Source organism: Paralichthys olivaceus, chromosome 21 (genome assembly GCF_024713975.1).
Source record: "Paralichthys olivaceus isolate ysfri-2021 chromosome 21, ASM2471397v2, whole genome shotgun sequence".
Lineage (NCBI taxonomy): Eukaryota > Metazoa > Chordata > Actinopteri > Pleuronectiformes > Paralichthyidae > Paralichthys > Paralichthys olivaceus.
In genome coordinates, this window is record NC_091113.1 from 7,241,429 (window position 1) to 7,259,151 (window position 17,723).

The window sequence follows — 17,723 nt, forward strand, 5'->3', positions numbered from 1 at the left end:
CAGAAAGGACTGTTTGTTTGGTTAAGGTTCGGAAAATAGCTCCTCTGTGGTTTGGAGAACTTTTTACTTATACTACTTACTACAAGATTGAGTTGGTTAAGGTGTTTAAAACACATATAATCATATATTAGTTGTGGTTGTGAGCACTTTCACATTCTCTTCCACATGTTGGTGTTGATGAGAGGAGCGGGTCGAAAATAACCAGTGAACTTTTACAACAGCTGCTGCTCCACGTTACAGAAAGAGACGGCCGGATGCACGTTTGGTTGTGATTCAGCTTCTCTGAATCCGTCGTACAATTTTAGGAAATCTGCAAAGTAAAAATCTTATCTTATTTCTTAAATGTAAAAACAACCACATAAGAATCTGCCATGTTCCTTTCCCTGGTGCAGCGAAGGGCACAGAGTGGCTGTTGTTGTCAGCGAGATGAAGTATGACTCCAGAGAATTGAGGTTTGCCCGGGGTTACAGCCTGCAGGGCGTCCACAGCGACTCACACTTCCTGATTCACTCCGTAACATCAAAACACTGAGCTCTAATCTGGGCTGCTCGGTGAACTTCAGAAAAACACAGCCTGGAGTTCACTGCAGGTAAAGAAAATCCAGTTTGAACAGGAAGAAAAAGGAGATTGGGCTCAGAGGTTTTTGAGTCATAACATTCTTTTTATTATTTAGACAGCTATGTTCATCAGCGAGGTGATGAGTATAGAACACGCCAGCTCTACTGATGGAGCATGAAGGAAGAGGAGGAAACGTAATAAAGCATAAAGGAGTGAGTCATAGAATCTGAGTAAAAGGCAGAATCTATATGGTCAAAGTACCAATGGAGAGTAAATTAAGCAATTCAGCAGAAGACAGCTCACACCTTAAACTGTTTATAAAAACTGAACTCTGTGTTGAGCAAGGGTTCTCTGTAAGGATCAAACATTCATGAGTCAGTCGCTGTACAAATAAAGGCAAGTTCAGTCAATATCTAAATGTACAAAGCATAGAAGGCGACTCAAAGGAATATGTGGCTTTTACAAATACGACCACAAACTAAGAAACTGAAGCAAATTACTTCAACCAGCTCGTGATCCTTTACTTTCTATCCAAATAACATTTAGACATTCCTTCACTGAAGTTTTTAATTCATTAAAGATGCAAGCGAACTCAGTTGCTGTTCATCAGATTTGCATAAAAAACACTATGTGTGTGGATGTAAAAAAAAATTTTTTTTCGCTTCTGCTGAACTTGAAATTCTGGTTAAATTACTACTTTGTGATTGTGAGTGTGTATTCGTTCCCACGCAGCATGTTTATCTAGAGGAAATATTACAAATGGGTGGATGTTATCAGCCCGAGTCATTAAAAAAGCAATGAAAAGCCACGTGACTCTGTATTTCCAGGAGGATGGTGTTTGTTATACAGGTTAAGACCAGTGTGATTCGTAGATATGGGCTAAACCAATAATATTTGATTGATACATTTGATTATACTTTTTACTATACTTTTGTTGTAAAAACATCCACCAGATATTTATGGAGCCAATGCAGCTGAACAAACATAAAATAATATATGACCCGCCCTCCGCATAGTGTTGTCATTCATCACATTGCTTTGGCTCTGCTGTGAAGAGAGGTCTGGGAAAATACATATTCATGCAGAAGGCCACTGCAGTGAACAGGAAATTAAAATGATGTGGGAAAATAACAGGTTGCTGCACTGACGCTCTCCTTGTGTTGTCTTGACATAACACGCTTCTCTCTTATTATTCACCGTTTCAACCGAGCAGCAGAGTTTATTCTAGTTTTTCTTTGGTGTAAAATTTCACGTACAAGTTCTTCCCCCTGATGCAGCAACTTTTCTAATCATACATTATTTTAATACCTTTTTTTCATTGTTTGCATAAACAAGTGCTGCAAATCTTTACTTTATATCCACCAATACCTTAAAAACGGGCCAGTTGTTCAGATGTCTAACCTTTTACTTCAAGTAACTCAGCTGAGCATTAAACTGTCATTCTAAATAAAGAAATAAAGAAAAAGAAAAACAGGAAATAAGATAAGTCACTTAAAATCTATCGTTATTATTTACTACATCTGAGGTATAAACCTATCTTACTAGTAGTGGTTGTAGTTTATGTGTTTTATAACCAAAGATTAAAACATCACATGCTTTGAACCAGTAAGTCAGTGGCTTGGCTTCAGTCCATTAGCCATATTGCAGAGATATTCAAAGAATAATTTAAATTTAAAGCACCTAGAAACTGGATCCTGCTTTAAAGCCCATGGCAGCTCCACGCAAGTGCTCAGTTTGTGTTTCATGCTGTATAGGTTGCACTGTAACTACCCTCAGCCTGAAAACTGACACTGGTCACTGTACATAGTGATCTGATCTGATGACCTTGCCTCAGAGTTGTGAAAACAACACTGCCGTCGCTGGGTATTATGGGTCGAGCTCATTGTAACGTCTCTCTCTTTGTCATGGTTTTGATAAACTCTTTCAAGATTGAGCCGAAAACAGCATGTTCTGCTGCGTTATGAAGAAAAGACTTAAACTTATTCTACTACAGCTTGAGCCATTATTCAGACATTAAAATACCCATAATCAAAACACGCAGGGTCGAACCCCAAATCCCACAGTGGCTTAGCCCATCCTGGAAGCAGCCCAACCACTCAGAGTGGCGTAAAGAGCTTAGGATGAGAGGGGATGGAGGAGTCTACCCTGGACCTCTCGCTGGGTCCGTCTCAGCTGAAATATGAGTTTGTAATAAGAGTGTTGGAAATATGAGAGAGCAGCTAATGAAAGGAAACTGACAACAAATATATATTTTGGTTAAAAAGAACAAAACATCTGATGTCTAATGATGTGTGAGAAAAAATCTCATTGAAAGAGTTGATTGGAGTTAAAAGCAGTGAGTCACCTTGCTGGCAGCGCTTCAGAGGGGAGTTACAGCTCTGCTCTGCCCTGCGCTAGCAATGGAGATGGAAATTCCTGTTGTGTGTTAAAACACAAATCATGGCTTGTATCTGGGAAGGTGAACACACAACTGTGGCAGCCGCATGTACTCTTACAGTTTAAGGGGATGCAGGACGCATGAGGTGTGAGCTCCGGGGCAGCGGGCCGTGGCATGGAATGGCTTTGAGACATTAATGCATTTGACTGGATTCATATTCTGCAGGTGGAAGACAGTCTGATTGCGATTCAGCGCACAGAGCGAGGGCTGAACTTACCGTCAGCTTTCAAAGTTATAGCCCATGTGATCATTATGCAGCAATGTCTATTAACCTCCAAACATTCATTTTCTCTAAGTGGCCGTGGAAATTAATTAAGAAACTGAACTTGCCAAGGAAAAGTCTGTTTGATGCAAAAGTGCCAAAAAGAGTTTCCTCTGTCATATCTGCTTTTCCTGTGAGGGGGAAGGTTGTGATGAGCTCTAACACCACAATGATTGCCAGGTCATTGTGCAGCTGATGATATTTAATGACATCTGGAGAGCTTTCTTATCAGAGCTCATGAATCGGATTGGGAGGATTGCGAAGCACAGCCCTTCTCTCCACCATTTTCCCTTCTCTCTGACTAAGTTGCTACTCCACCAAACTAATTATACAACACAGAGCACTTGAGCCAAAGAAGTTCCGAATTAGAAACGCCCCATGCCCCTGGGGAGACAGTAATGATCACACCTGATACCCGCTGGTCTCAAGCAACTAACCGTTAGACCACTGCAAGTGTTTGGCTGCAGAAGCAGAGAGAGCCGAGGATCAAGCAGCACTCAGTCTGTGGACTCTGCAGACACAGACGGCCGCAGGTCAAGACAACGTGTCGAGACGGTGCTCGGATTTGTCTGTGTGCTGCACTGAGGGGCAAATATTAATCATGCATCATATGCAAATGTCTCATATGTATCTAGGAAGACCCCAGACACCATACAAAGTAAACCAGCGAACGAGACAGCTTCATCCTTTGCATTAAAATTAAGACACCGTACGAATCCTGCTGCAAGTATACTCTGTGCATAAAGTTCGCCACCTGGTCGCTGGCTGTAGTAGAGGTCATAAACTCCACCTCCTCCAAGTTAGTGGATGGGAAACTAAAAAAATTAAAGTCCACGTCAAATAAATTTCTCTCAGATAGTTTATTCTGTTATATTGTCTTCATTATTGGATAATGGGAGGAGGTGGAGATGTGTTGTCCATTATATATAATCTATGATCTGGATAGAAAAATTTGAAATCAATGTTTATTGTCGCATTTCTTACTGCAGTGTTTATAAAAAGAGAAGACTGATTTAAAACCAGCCCCAAAGCATGTTTCTTTTTTAATAATGCCTGTGAGCCTCACAGGTTACATTTGAACAGCTTGTGACATTTTCAGAACGAAACTGAAATAAACTAGAAGGGCACTCAATAGAGCAACCTCCACCAAGGCCCAACAACCTCCGTATGAAACAACATTTACGTTCACTAGATTCAGATTCTTATTTGGATCTGCACCACATTTCACACACTAATAAATATCAGTCTCTCAAACAAACTCAAATCTCTGTCCAATCAAATCTCTTTTCTTTGTTCTCTCTTTCAATCCATTTCACTTCCAGGGCAGTAAGATCATATACCTTGAATGTAAGTCACCTTGTTATTAGTATGACTATGAATACTTAACATTGGTAGGTTAACTTTAGTCTCACATTGTTTTCTGCTGGAAGGCTCTGACAAAACAGGCCTGGCAGCTGCTGTCGCCCGTAAATAGCGGCAGACTTTGGCGGGCAGAGAGCCGAGTGACACTGCCACATTGTTCCCTCTCCAACACTGGGTGCGGTGAAAGTCGTCTACGATCACGATGGCACCAGAAACCACAGGTGGCAAACACCCTATCCGCCTTTGCTACAAGGCCTCGGGCATGGCCGCAGAATATCGGTTACAAACAACAACACTAACGGCCTAATCTGAAGCCAAGAGTCAACTGGAAATGTCAGAAAAAAGGGCGCACGCAGTAAAAGCCGTTTGAATCCTTTCAGGCCGAGTGGAACACTGTGGGAAATGTGACAATTAAGCAGCTCTGAGCTGAATTCCCAGTCATGTAAAGAATGACGTGTGAATGGCACTTTTCAGCCGCTGCGGCACTTGAGTTGCATCTGAGAGAAGAGAGCAAGTCCCTACAAAAGTGTTTACTCTCTCTCGCCTCTGCTTTTTTCACTCTCATCAGACAAAAAGCTTTTCCATGTAGTGGCACAATTGCCACCGCTCACCCAGCCTCTCTCGGAGGAGGAGGAGGACGAGGTGAGTTTGTCTGCCTGATGAAATTGCCCTTTGTGGCCCACCTATAATTTTGTCCTGAGCTCTTTTTTCCCTCCGCAGCTGCTCCCAGGTGACATCAAATCTAGACGCCAGCAGTAAAGAGAAAAGACAACTCCTTCACCCGGTCATCCAATATGATTTCCTCGACATGTTGACCCTAGTAATCCTAGATGACAGCATTTTTCATTTGACAGCTGCGGGTTTCCTAACCCCGTAAATGTACCTGCCGTCACACAGCTTCCTCCACAACCTTTGCACCATAACTTTACAAAATACTGCCACATTTGGTCGTTCATAAAAAATAATAATCCTAGTTTTACATTTCAAAAAAGAAAAAAGTACATCCACTTGCAAATAGTAGTATTTCTAAGTAGCCTAACTTATCCTGACAGTATCAGTACATGCACCGCAACACATGCAATTACTCTTAATCAGGTTAATAGAGGCAGTTACCAGCAACAATGTTTAACAACAGGAGCCAATTCATTCGACTTGAAATTAATTCCACTGAGTCTGTTCAACCTGAGACTGCAACTGGAGTTAGGAATGCAAACTGATTCGTGCCAGAGGGCAGCTCTGTGCTTCCATTAATAGAAAACCTTTCTGTGGCCAGAATAATAGCTCTCCCCACCACCACCAGCACCTCCACACACACACACACACACAGACAGACCTCTAGAAACTGGCTAAATGTCACTCAGCAGGGTCCCATCATTTTGGAGCAATCACCCCCCTTGAATACACTAACCTCAGATGCACACTGTGTCACGTGTTCCCATATCTTACAGGTTCTCCTGGAGGAGATTCTCAGGGGAAAGTGCGACTGAACAGGAAATAGATGCATGACATTACAAGAGACCCGCTGGGGTTTTTTGCACAGGTACGAGCTGCAGCCACCTGTTCAGCCCCTAAAGAGAGTTGTGTTTGTTTTGAGCGGCGCACACTAACCCATGATGACATTTTTCATCATTAGTGGTCTTGTTTGAGGCAAAAGAGGGACTGGAGGGGACGGGAAATACAACAATGCATAAACGGACAGATGGGATCCTTCCCCCCCAATCTGGGAGGTAACTATGGCCTAACATAGAGCTGACCTGTACTTGGATGACTAAACACCGAGCATCGCCACTCGATCTGGAGCAGATAAACATTTACAGACTGAAAGGTCATCAGGAAGTGTCCTCCCCGCTAATCAAATAGCCCTAAAGGCGAGGTTTGATCTTTTGCAATCTGCCGAGAGGTGAGGCCAGTCGGGAAGAGTAAGATCCGGCCTCTGGGCTTCCACAGAGCAGCCTGCACCTGTTTATCACTCAACATCCACCATGAGGAGCAAACACTCGGCTCAGACTGCAGCCGGGGTCACTGATCGTCACACTGGGTCCAAATGTGTCACACAGCATGTTACTGAAAGTTTTTAGGGGAAGGATTAAACTGTGATCTTTGTGTGTTAAAAAACACAGAAAAACATTGAAACTGCTCAAAGATCATTTTCTCTGTATATTCTGCTATGAAGTGTGCGCAGAATGCAGAAAGCACATAAACACTAAATGAAAACGCACAACAATTAGTAAAACACATCCTTTCCTCTGCTCCAGATGATGACGTGTGTCCAATAACCATCACAGGAGACAATAACCAGGAAATATTAACACTTTACTCTTGCTTTCAACATTTGATTTGAGTTTTTTATCTGTTCTATCCGGTAACTAGTTTTCATTCTCGCTTTTCTTTTTGCTCCCCTCTGTAAGCCAATGATTTGAACAGAAGAAAAATATCCAAGTAATTGACTCCGTGGAGAGATCAACAAATGTTTGTTGGACCAAGATCCATAAACCTACATCAAAATTGCAAAATTCTTCAGGCATTCTGCAGCCGAGCCTCTGTCTCTGTTGTGTTTAGGTTTTAAGATGTATTCTTTCTTCCACTGCATCCTGAGCTCTACTTAATTATTTAAGCAGAAATAATTGGGTTAAATTAATTACTGGACAAGTTCTACACTTGGATTTACATGCATCAGTAAGTGTATCAGAGAAAAGACCTGTAATTTGTACCACTTGGTAAAGGAAAGTTGAAAACAATCGATTCACCCACTGGTGTTCATTAAAGAACGTTTTAGTAGGAAGAACATCCAGAGTAAGAAACTGCTTCAAAATACTTAATATTTACAATATCAATAATTATCACAATTTCATCAATAGCAACGTCACAAAAGTCTGAAGTATAGTGATATAAGATGAGAAGGTTTAATACTATTTGATCAATACCTCAGATTTTTAAACTTTTTTTTTTTTAAAGTCTTTCCCTTCTCATAAAGAAGAGTTTAAAACGAAAATCTTTAAACGTATAATAAATGATAATGTGACATTTATTGTGATAGGACTATTGATAACAATATTTTGTTATCTCTATATCATCTTTAGCCATATCAGTCAGTCCTGCAGGAGAAAATACTCTGCTTGAAAAATCTGTTTTCTTTCATTAAAATAAAAAACGACATGGGTGAAGATGTGGGAATAACAGCTCACCCTAAAACTTAAAAACAGACAGATAGATGCATAAAACACACACACACACACACACACACACCATCTCATTTAAGCCATCACAAGCTCTTGCTAGCCAGTAAAATTCCCTCTCGGCTGGCCTGGAAATAGGCTTTAATGTGCCCCCTGAACAGGCCGACATAGAAGAACGCACACATCTGCTGTGTCTAGGTAAGCTGCAGTTGCCACGGTTACAGACGAGCACTCGCTAAACAGTTGTGTGTCAAGCCATCATTGAGACGGAGCACTTGAGCTGCGCACACACACACACACACACACACACACACACACACACACACACACACACACACACACACACACACACACACACACACACACACACACACACACACAAATGAGTTGAGTGTTGATGGTTCAGAGTGAAAAACAAGAAAACACAGAATGGCAGTCGAGCCGATGTCACGCTTCATTTAGCGATATGTTGCTTCCACCGTTCGCCGTCACTACAGCGTCTGTGCTCGGGATGATTTGATAGACGGTACCGTGGGGACAACTTCAGTTCAGCCTGACTCATCAGGGGTTCATATGACATTTGGAGAAAATTTGCTGTTTTTAGCCCAAACTGAGAGTTTAAAAAAGTGTATCGCTCCTGGTATTAATCACGCGCTTGCAGAAGCTGACAGCTCCACACTTTATCTCAAAACAACAACAAATGCTTCACTTCACAAGGTTTGATGACTTCGTTCAACCAAACACAGGAACGATTCACATGTTCCGACCAAAACACTGACTATAAATAATCATTACGGCCACAGATTTTTTTAAAGACGCATTCACAACGGTCAGGAGTTCTTTTCCTTCACAAACATAAATTAAGTGTCTCGCTAATATTTCACATCAAACCATAAAGCTTGAGTTTGGCTGCCCACCCAGCATTCTTGATTAACAACCGCCACATGCTGAGCCAGCTGGAAATGCTGCACCACATTTAGGGGGGCTGAGTGAAAGTGGGATCAAGCCCCGAGCACTGCGGCAAGCCTTGGCATGGCAACCCCACTCATGCCATTTCATTCCACCCCTCCTCGCTCTTGTCAAACGCTCTCGTGTAATAAAAATCTCTACTGTACATAAAACGTCTTTGACTCGATGACCTCTCACAGCAAGTGTCTGTTCAGGATCTCGAGCACTCTTTTTGATCCTGCCGTACACGTATATAGAGATGATAACATGTGATCAGAGTGGTCATGTGATCTCCATGTGAAAATGTCAACAGATACACAAAGCGCCATGGCAACCAGTTCAGAAGACCACATGCGATTGGTAAATTGTATAGGTCCCTCCCTCCCTTCTGGATCTGTGTCTCTCTGCTATGCCAGGGCATTATGGGATGTCTGACCTTAATACACTATTTAAATCTCTCCTTTTTGTTGCCCTGACCGACTTTGTTTTGATGAGAGACTTAGCAACATGAGCACTTCAAAACAGTGTATTTATGCTTCAGACATGCAGAAAAAAATCCAAGGAGCATTCAACCATGCCCGATTTGTGGGTTTTCACAGACACAAGCCCCTGCTGAACAAGGTTTCTGTCTTGTTCTATAATAATAGATATCTTTCATGAAGGCGCCCCATGAGGGAGTTCAAGCCGAATGCCAAGCTGTCATGAAGATCATCAGGGATGATCATGATCAGCTGTCACGCTTCATCTCACTGATGTCTTCACCGGCAGCCTGCTCAGTGTAGGTTAAAGTTGCTTGAGATGTCAATCAAAGATTAAACCAGGGACGATGAACGTGTGTGAACTCACCAGGACTCTTCCCGTCAGCGTCTGAGCTGATATCATGACTCCGGCCCAGTCTTTGACCGAGGTCATCCAGCCCACCTCACTGGCTGCCACGTCGTCCTTGTCGGTGCGTTTGATGCCATCGCCCGTGGTGAGCCGATGGACCTCCTGAAAGATGCAGAAAGTTTTAGTAAAACAACGTTTTTGACCTGTGAACAGTAAACCATACATTCAAGATTCACATTCAAGTAAAACACACTGGGAAAGACATGTTTTGCAGTTGCATTATTAACAATCAGAATTTGTCACAACACTCAGTCAGTGTCGTAGTTCCTCCAGATCTTAGTCCAGCTATCTGCTGTACAATATCTGGGTGGGGGGGAGCCAAGTGTAGCTATATGGTAGTTTTAGTGATAAAGTCAAACTCTGGTGTTGATGTCCAAAACTGCAGGATCAAACCAAAACAAAAAGGTGACCATAACGTTATTGTTCTGAAAGTGTAATCTGATGTTGTAAAGTCATAATCAACATTTTTCTAATCACTGAGCTGTAAACACTACATTGAAGAATAACGTCATGGCCAACATGACATGGAGCAACATTATCTTTCATTATCTCACTTTTTGGCCAACGGATTAATGGAAGTCCTATATTCACGCACCAATTAGTTCTTCCTGCTAAATGCTCAACATGTTTATCAGCTAATTGGTTTGTTCTTGGGTACTGGGAAAGGAGTTTTCACAGCTTTTGAAAGATGTTGAAACGCTGAGGGGAACTGTCGTGTGATAGTGGGTTTGTCTCTACAAGCAGCCCTTCTCACTTATCTTTAATAAGAGAAAAAGTATTGATTGGTAAACATAAAGGAGAACCACCTGCAGAAAGCTGGAGTTTTTATATACAAATGTCACTTTGGTTCTGGGATTGACAGCTGTGCAAAAATACATCTTCACTTCAAGAGCTCAAACGCTTCCTTCTTAATATAGTGACCAGGCTCAAGGCTTTCAAAATAAACCCACGCACATGCAAACAGTAAACATACAGAGTGAGAGAGGCAGAGACTCCAGGACTGTATCCATGGCAGCCACTGAGCTCCTGGTGTTTCTGCTCCACTGAATGAGTGGGCTGCCTGTCTGTCTGCCTGTCTGTCTATCTGCCTGCCTGTCTCTCTGCCTGTCTCTCTGCCTGTCTGTCTGCCTGTCTGTCTGCCTGCCTGTCTGTCTATCTGCCTGCCTGTCTGTCTGCCTGTCTGTCTCTCTGCCTGTCTGTCTGCCTGTCTCTCTGCCTGTCTGTCTGTCTGCCTGCCTGTCTCTCTGCCTGTCTGTCTGCCTGTCTCTCTGCCTGTCTGTCTGTCTGTCTGTCTGTCTGCCTGTCTGTCTCTCTGCCTGTCTCTCTGCCTGAAATCATGACAGGATGCAGAGGTTAGCCATGTTCCCTGATATGAAAGGCCTCTGCCTCCAGGCTAACACGACTTGGACTCTTTACCCTGTGACATCCTACTCCCCCTCTACCTTAATGGCGTCAAACATCCCTCTCTCTGAAGCCTCTCTCCCTCCGCTCTTCTCTTCTTGCAGAATTAGTTGATGCAGTGTGTGCATAGCTCCAGGGGGAAAAAAATAACCTCTCACTGTTTACACTGGTTCCTTTTGTTCTGGTGCTTATGAACACGGTTCTGACACATGCCACATTCTCCAGGTGCAGGATGGACTGTATGGTGTGCCCACATGATCGGACTGCCAGCTTCAAAGAACTCCTGGTATGTAACTATGCAACATGTGCTGTGATTCCACTCTACCATAAATCTTCAAGGGTGTGGCACTTCTGAATGAATGACTGAATGAATGCGGTAATACGTGCACAATGACCGACTACCGAGTGGTGATGAGATAAGAGCATCTGTTTGTCAGCAATCCTTCTAATGGAGAACAAATGTGGGGAATTTAAAGGAGAAGCCTGGTAATATTCTTATAAAAATATATAAACAGTAATGTTATAATCTGTTTCAACACTGAACACCTTCCCTGCCTTTCCGGATTGCACCACTATAAAAACAGACCATAATTACAGTATATGTCGCTTTATTATGTATAAAAATATTCTTAACCAGCATCTATTTAGTTGCATATGTTACTCAAAAGTATATGTGCTATTTTCAGTGTACAAGTAGGTATTTAAGGCATAAGGCAAATAAACAGTGTCCATGTTCAATGAAAGCAAACATGCAGGACAGTGCAGAGGCCTTGCAATTGTGTGTATATAGGCAAAGCCTGATAACTTAAATAGCTTTTTGACAACGGCTGATGAATATGACAGAGAGGAAGATGTTTCTGTATATCAGGCTTTGATTTTCTTGTCGAGCTTACTAGAAGTAATAGTTGCCGGATTTATTCTTAAAACTATAAAGAACATGGGTCCTGCATTCAAAACTGTTGGCACAAAGCATCAAAGAGGAAACCTGGCAAGCGGAGAAAATGTAATTGACTGACAAGCTAAAATGAATGTATATATTTCCTGAAGTGTTGAAGATAACACTACCATTGTCTACGGACAATACGACAATACATTCATTCAAATCATCGAGGATTTTGTTGCGCTCTAGACATGTTTTTCAATTAAAAGAAACCATTTTTGCATTCAAAAACTAATATCAATATATAATATATAATTGAATATGGTGATATATGATATTTAAGGCTCAACATTGATCAAGTCTCAGATAATGGACATTCTACGGTGTATTGCACAGGAACAATAACTTATTTCATCACCTTGTTATTAATGGAAAAATGGCTTTCGATAACCCATTCGCCCTGGATTTCAACCATCATCATCATTATTATAATTATTGTGATTAATAAATAGTCGGCTGCACAAAGAAATTCAATCATGCTCAGGGCCATTAGAGACAAGCAGACCACCAGCAGACCATGTTACACTTCCTACAGCCTCTCCAGAGCCCTGCAGCACTAATCTGATAACACTATAATAACGTGTCTGGTTCATTTTGTAGCGAACGCAGCCAAAGACATACAGCGGTGGAACTTTCTGTGAAACAGCGATGTACAAATAAGAGATTAATCGTTTTCAGACAGACAGCGGGGTTTCCATTAATCAACTTTGAACTGCTCTCAGTGAAGTTCATGTGTTGTGATTAAATAGGTGGAGTCTCCTTTACAGCATTTATTGTACATCGTGAACCAAACCACTACGGCTCTCCAAGGTTACATCATCAATCAGAGGAAAATCTTACCAGACTGGCCCTGAAACTGAGCCTTAAGACAAATCTCACATTTGAATCCCTTTATGGCGATCAGGGTGAGTGGATCAGACTGTGGGTTTGAGACTGAAATGAAAAAGAACGTGCTCTGTGCTTTGTCAGTCAGCAGCCTGTTGAATACAGTGATAATCTGGTAAGGGACATGAAGCTGAACATGAAGGCCTCTAGTTTCATGGCGATAAACAGTGTAAGAGACGATAATGCCTTTCACACGTGTCGTCGGGGCTTCAGAAAAATTACTCTCCCTATATACTGTATTCATAAGAACTTTGTATGATGGAGTTCTGATGACTTAGGCATCATCAGTTAAGTACATGTGAGAGAAGTGTTTGTGATTCTTTGTTTTCTTTCTAAAACACTTTGAATTAAATGCCACAGTTCATGTCTTACATCTCAATGAAACACTTGGCCTGATATATTTGTGCGACTGTGCACAACCAGGGGAGGTGACAGGGGCTGCATTGAGTGAAGCGATGGCCGTGAAGCAGACTTAATTGGCATCACGCTGTTATCCCTCAGCACATCAATGACCAAATCTAAAATGATGATATTTTTAACGCCTGTAAAGGCGGAGTTTAAAGATTAATCATTTGTGACTCATGACATGCCTCTGTCCAATTATTTCTTAAAAGGCTCAGACATTTTATTTCATCTTAAGGTCACATGCAGGAAGACACCTTCAATTTGAAAAAAGGGAAAGCTGCTTTTCGACATTTAAAACTTTGTATCTTCCCACATGAAAAAGGTTGAGTCGATTATAGCCTCATCACGAAGTTCTACTGATGATGATGTGAGGTTTACTTTTATCACTGCCGTAGTTAGCTAGCTACACGTCAAAGCGGTTGTCGTAAGAACACGGTTGACACACTGCTAGGCAACGGCAACATGGGCGCTAATATTAAGGGTATTTTTTGTGATAAGGAGCCACAGTCGCTAATAGATCTTGCTAGCTGATCAATGTCCACTTTATATATATATATATATATATATATATATATATATATTTATCTTGGTTTTAGTTTTAGTCGCTGGTTAGCAATGCTAACGTCACTGGTAGAAATAGAAGCAAAACAATTGCTTTACAATGCTTGGTGAGTAGAAAAATTGAGTTTCAAAACATTTCTGAGAGACTGGTGAGTAAAAAGTGCACAGATGGCCCCTTCAACGAAACTAAAATAGATGAGATACATGTTTAATGGCAGCAGACACCAGAAACATACACGTGGTCATTAAAGCCACTAAGGCAGCACATCTCCTCTCTGTCACTTTGATCGATAGCCTCCAAATTTAGGTTTCACTCTCCCTCCTGGATCTAGTTCCCCCGACAGTGCGGGTCATTGATCAACACTCTGAGCCCATTCTCATGATCCACCGCCATCATTTCTCAAAGGCGGAGTACATTAAACTAGAATAGAACACGTGCCCCATGACACAATTTCTTCAAAAGCGAATGAATAATTTAAAAATACATTAATATAAATCCCGTTAATAATGAATCGAGACATTCTCCGAGGAGGACAGAAACTTCCTGAAATATCCGGAGCGCATAACTGATCTATTGCCCCTCAGCTGTGTGATGAGAGACTTTCACATGCGGCACTTGGCCTCACATCCTTCCATTAATGAATCACTGAATGAATGGACACATTATTTGGTTGATATCTACATAAATATACCAAAAGAAACAAAGTTCGTAAAGTGGCTAAATTCTTCACGTGAGGACGTGAGTCAGACATGAGTATTATGTGGGATCAGAAGATAAAACTGGACACTAGTAGCATGAGTTTTTGATGTGTATTATCCAAAACTACTTTAAAAAGCTGAAAAGTTCATGTCTGAATAAAAACGCAGATTAAAGACTATTCACATAAATCAGGAGACTGTTTAGTTTCATTATTTCTCGACATGCAACATAAAGACAGTACATACAAACACATGAAACTAAATTTTTTGATTCCATCTGTCCTGCATGTCCGGCGATAAATGCATCTTTTGTCTTTCTGACCGAGGAGAACCAACAGGCTCTGGCTCTGCAGAGATGTTTAGCATTTGTGTTAATCTGAGACCTGTTGGATCCCAGATGGTGCATCGACAGCCAAGCAGCAACAGGCTGTTTACATTGTGCAACGTGAGCAGCCAACACTTGCCTGACTAATTACACAGCCAATTAAACTGATATCAGCAGGAATATATACGCTTTCTTTAAAATGAAGACTGACAGCCGCAGCAGTGAAAGGATCGAGGGGGAGAGGCTGAGGAAATGTGTGATGCGTTCAAGCACTACTGGTTACGGATCAAAATCAAATGGACACTAATTGAAGTCTCTCTAATGTTACTAATTGTTAATTTTCCAAAATAACTCAATTTATGCTTAATTAATATTCTCTTTGCTTGACTTGTTGGGACTGTGTTCACTCAGGTATTCTGACTTTCGTCTCATACTTACTCATACAATATTTCAAACAGCACTTAAAAGCACCGCAAGAGTGCCGACTCTTTATTTGAATCCTTAAATGACCCCGCCCCACCCTCACTCTCTCCACCAACCCCCACCCACGCACCTGACACATCTGAGGCCTCTGAGTCACGGCCAGAAGATGCACCAGCCACACTGGCCTTTTTTAGACACACTTTAAATAATCAGAATCTTCATAACATTATTCAACTGCTAACACTATAGATCCTTATATTTATTATCTATACTACATATATATGTTTGTACATTAAATACAATATAGAGCATAGGTAAGGGGTGAGATTAAGTAAGTTCCATTACACCACAGAGCTTGCCCTCAAAATTAATTTATAAACCTTTCAAACAAACGTCACACCCGAATTATCCGAGTTGATATCACTCTGTTAGACAAATAGCTACTGTTAGCAAAGACTGTTCATAATAACTCATTACATGCCATCAATATACTACAACACCGAAGTACAACGTCCACTGACAGTAATTGGACAGTACTATGTGTACGACACATTTAATGACAGAAGTGCTGATAAACAGTAACAACTACAACTTTCACGACAGTTCATATATACAGAGGGGCCATCTTGTATTTCGAATTCCGGGGTGATGAGGTTCCTCCGACCTTCCAGTAGCAACTTCAGACTCTGGGTCGGAAGTTCATAACGCCGAGGTTTAATAGAACGAGGCATTAGCATCCTGTCAGGATAATGGATGTTTGCACCAAGGTTCATGGCCAAATTTGGTCTAAATCAGTTGACATTATATTGTGCATTCATTACATTTAATCATCCATTCATTACATGATATTGTCCATTCATTGCCACTGGATATCAAGAGCCTGCTGTCAGTGAACAGGCCAATGACACATCTACTTCTGAATGTCAGTCTGTTGGATATGTGGCTTCTTCCTGCCAGACAGATCATAACCACCATTCATCAGGACCTCACAAACAATGACTTTCATTGATCATGAGACTGTGAAGACAGAGTTAGAGGCTCAGTTTCAGAGACATGAGATCTGTCAGAAGCAGAACAGGGCAGCGAACGCCCCGCAGAGGGAAAAACAAACTGAAAACCAGGGGGGAGGAGGAAACAGATTATAATCTCCCTCTATGAACAATGCTCCGAGGGCTCCATGTTTGAGCTGCTAATGACATGCACAGACTGGGAGGGGGTGGGGAGGTGTTCCTCCAACAACCTGACACATCTCACAGCCCAGACAACTGCACAACACCGAGATGTACTCTTATAATGAAATCCTTTGCTTGCTAGTTGCTTAGCAACAAAAACACTGATTCATATGGCACATACCGTGTGCGCCTGACACTGCATTTCTGATACTTCGAGGAGGGCTGATTCTGGGATGAGAGAGAGAGGGAGAAAGGGAGAGAGACAGAAGAGAGAGAGGGAGAGGTGTGAGGAGAAAACAGGGCAGGAGTTATGAAATCGATGCGAGGAGAGTGAAAAGGCAGAGAGGAGAAGATTGGAAGTGAAAGGATGACCCGTCCCTGGCTGACTCCCACAGAGCACAACAGGTTGGTGGAGCTCACCAGCTTCACTTGGCAAAATCTAAAACAAAAGAAAAGCTCAGACTGCTCCCTTGTATGTGGACTTATCTTATTCTAACAGATTCCTTTCCATTCCTACAAATCTATTAATATTTTTTATAAATATCATCTTCAGCCGATCTTTTATTTAAGCCATTTATGAGGAAAATATTCTCTTTACCCTTCCCCATTGTGCAGATTTCTACATTTGAAGTTGAATATATGCAGGTTAGACCGTTTGAAGACATCACCTTGGGCTCTGGGAGTGTTGTGATTAATTAAATCACCCGACACATATCAGCAGATTAAGAGCTGATGAAAGTGCTCATTAGCCGCAGCCCTAATTGTAACCAGCTACGACCAAAGCATGGAAACGATACAGATGTCTCCCTTGGAAAGGTCAACACCACCCTGCGTGCAGCCTTTGCCATTTCTCCTCTTCCACGCTGCCTGTCTGAGAGATGAATGCATACATTAGCTGGAAAGATAAACTGCTCCACCTCAGGCACCTTCATCACCTGTAGTCTGTCTTTGTCCTTCAACATATAAAGAAAGATGCAAACTTAATCTTTAAACAAACAGAAAAACTGCAACATGCATTGTTTCTGTTCGACTGCAGCCGGCCTCGGGCAGATGGCGTCGGAACAATTTTGGAGCGGGACATCTCGTGGCAGCCCGCCTTAAATGTTGGGCAAGTTATTTCTAGGGATGACACAGCGTTAACCTCCACACAGACACTCTGATACACACCACTGGTGAGAGAAGTGGGTATCCCAACAATGTCTGACCCCGTGTAGCAGCAGCTGATTGTGTGTGTGTGTGTGTGTGTGTGTGTGTGTGTGTGTGTGTGTGTGTGTGTGTCTC

The 17,723-nt window shown here is 41.9% G+C and overlaps 1 protein-coding gene across 21 annotated transcripts in view; it reads right to left on the reverse strand.

Moving 5' to 3' along the window:
* The window catches only part of LOC109626875 (calcium-activated potassium channel subunit alpha-1a-like), a 72,033-nt gene that overhangs the window by 51,732 nt on the left and 2,578 nt on the right, over positions 1-17,723 (reverse strand). For all 21 annotated transcript variants that reach the window (XM_069517825.1, XM_069517820.1, XM_069517818.1 and 18 more), the window contains exon 2: positions 9,590-9,733. In XM_069517825.1, the coding sequence (XP_069373926.1) occupies positions 9,590-9,733 (144 nt within the window). The remainder of the gene's footprint in view (positions 1-9,589; positions 9,734-17,723) is intronic.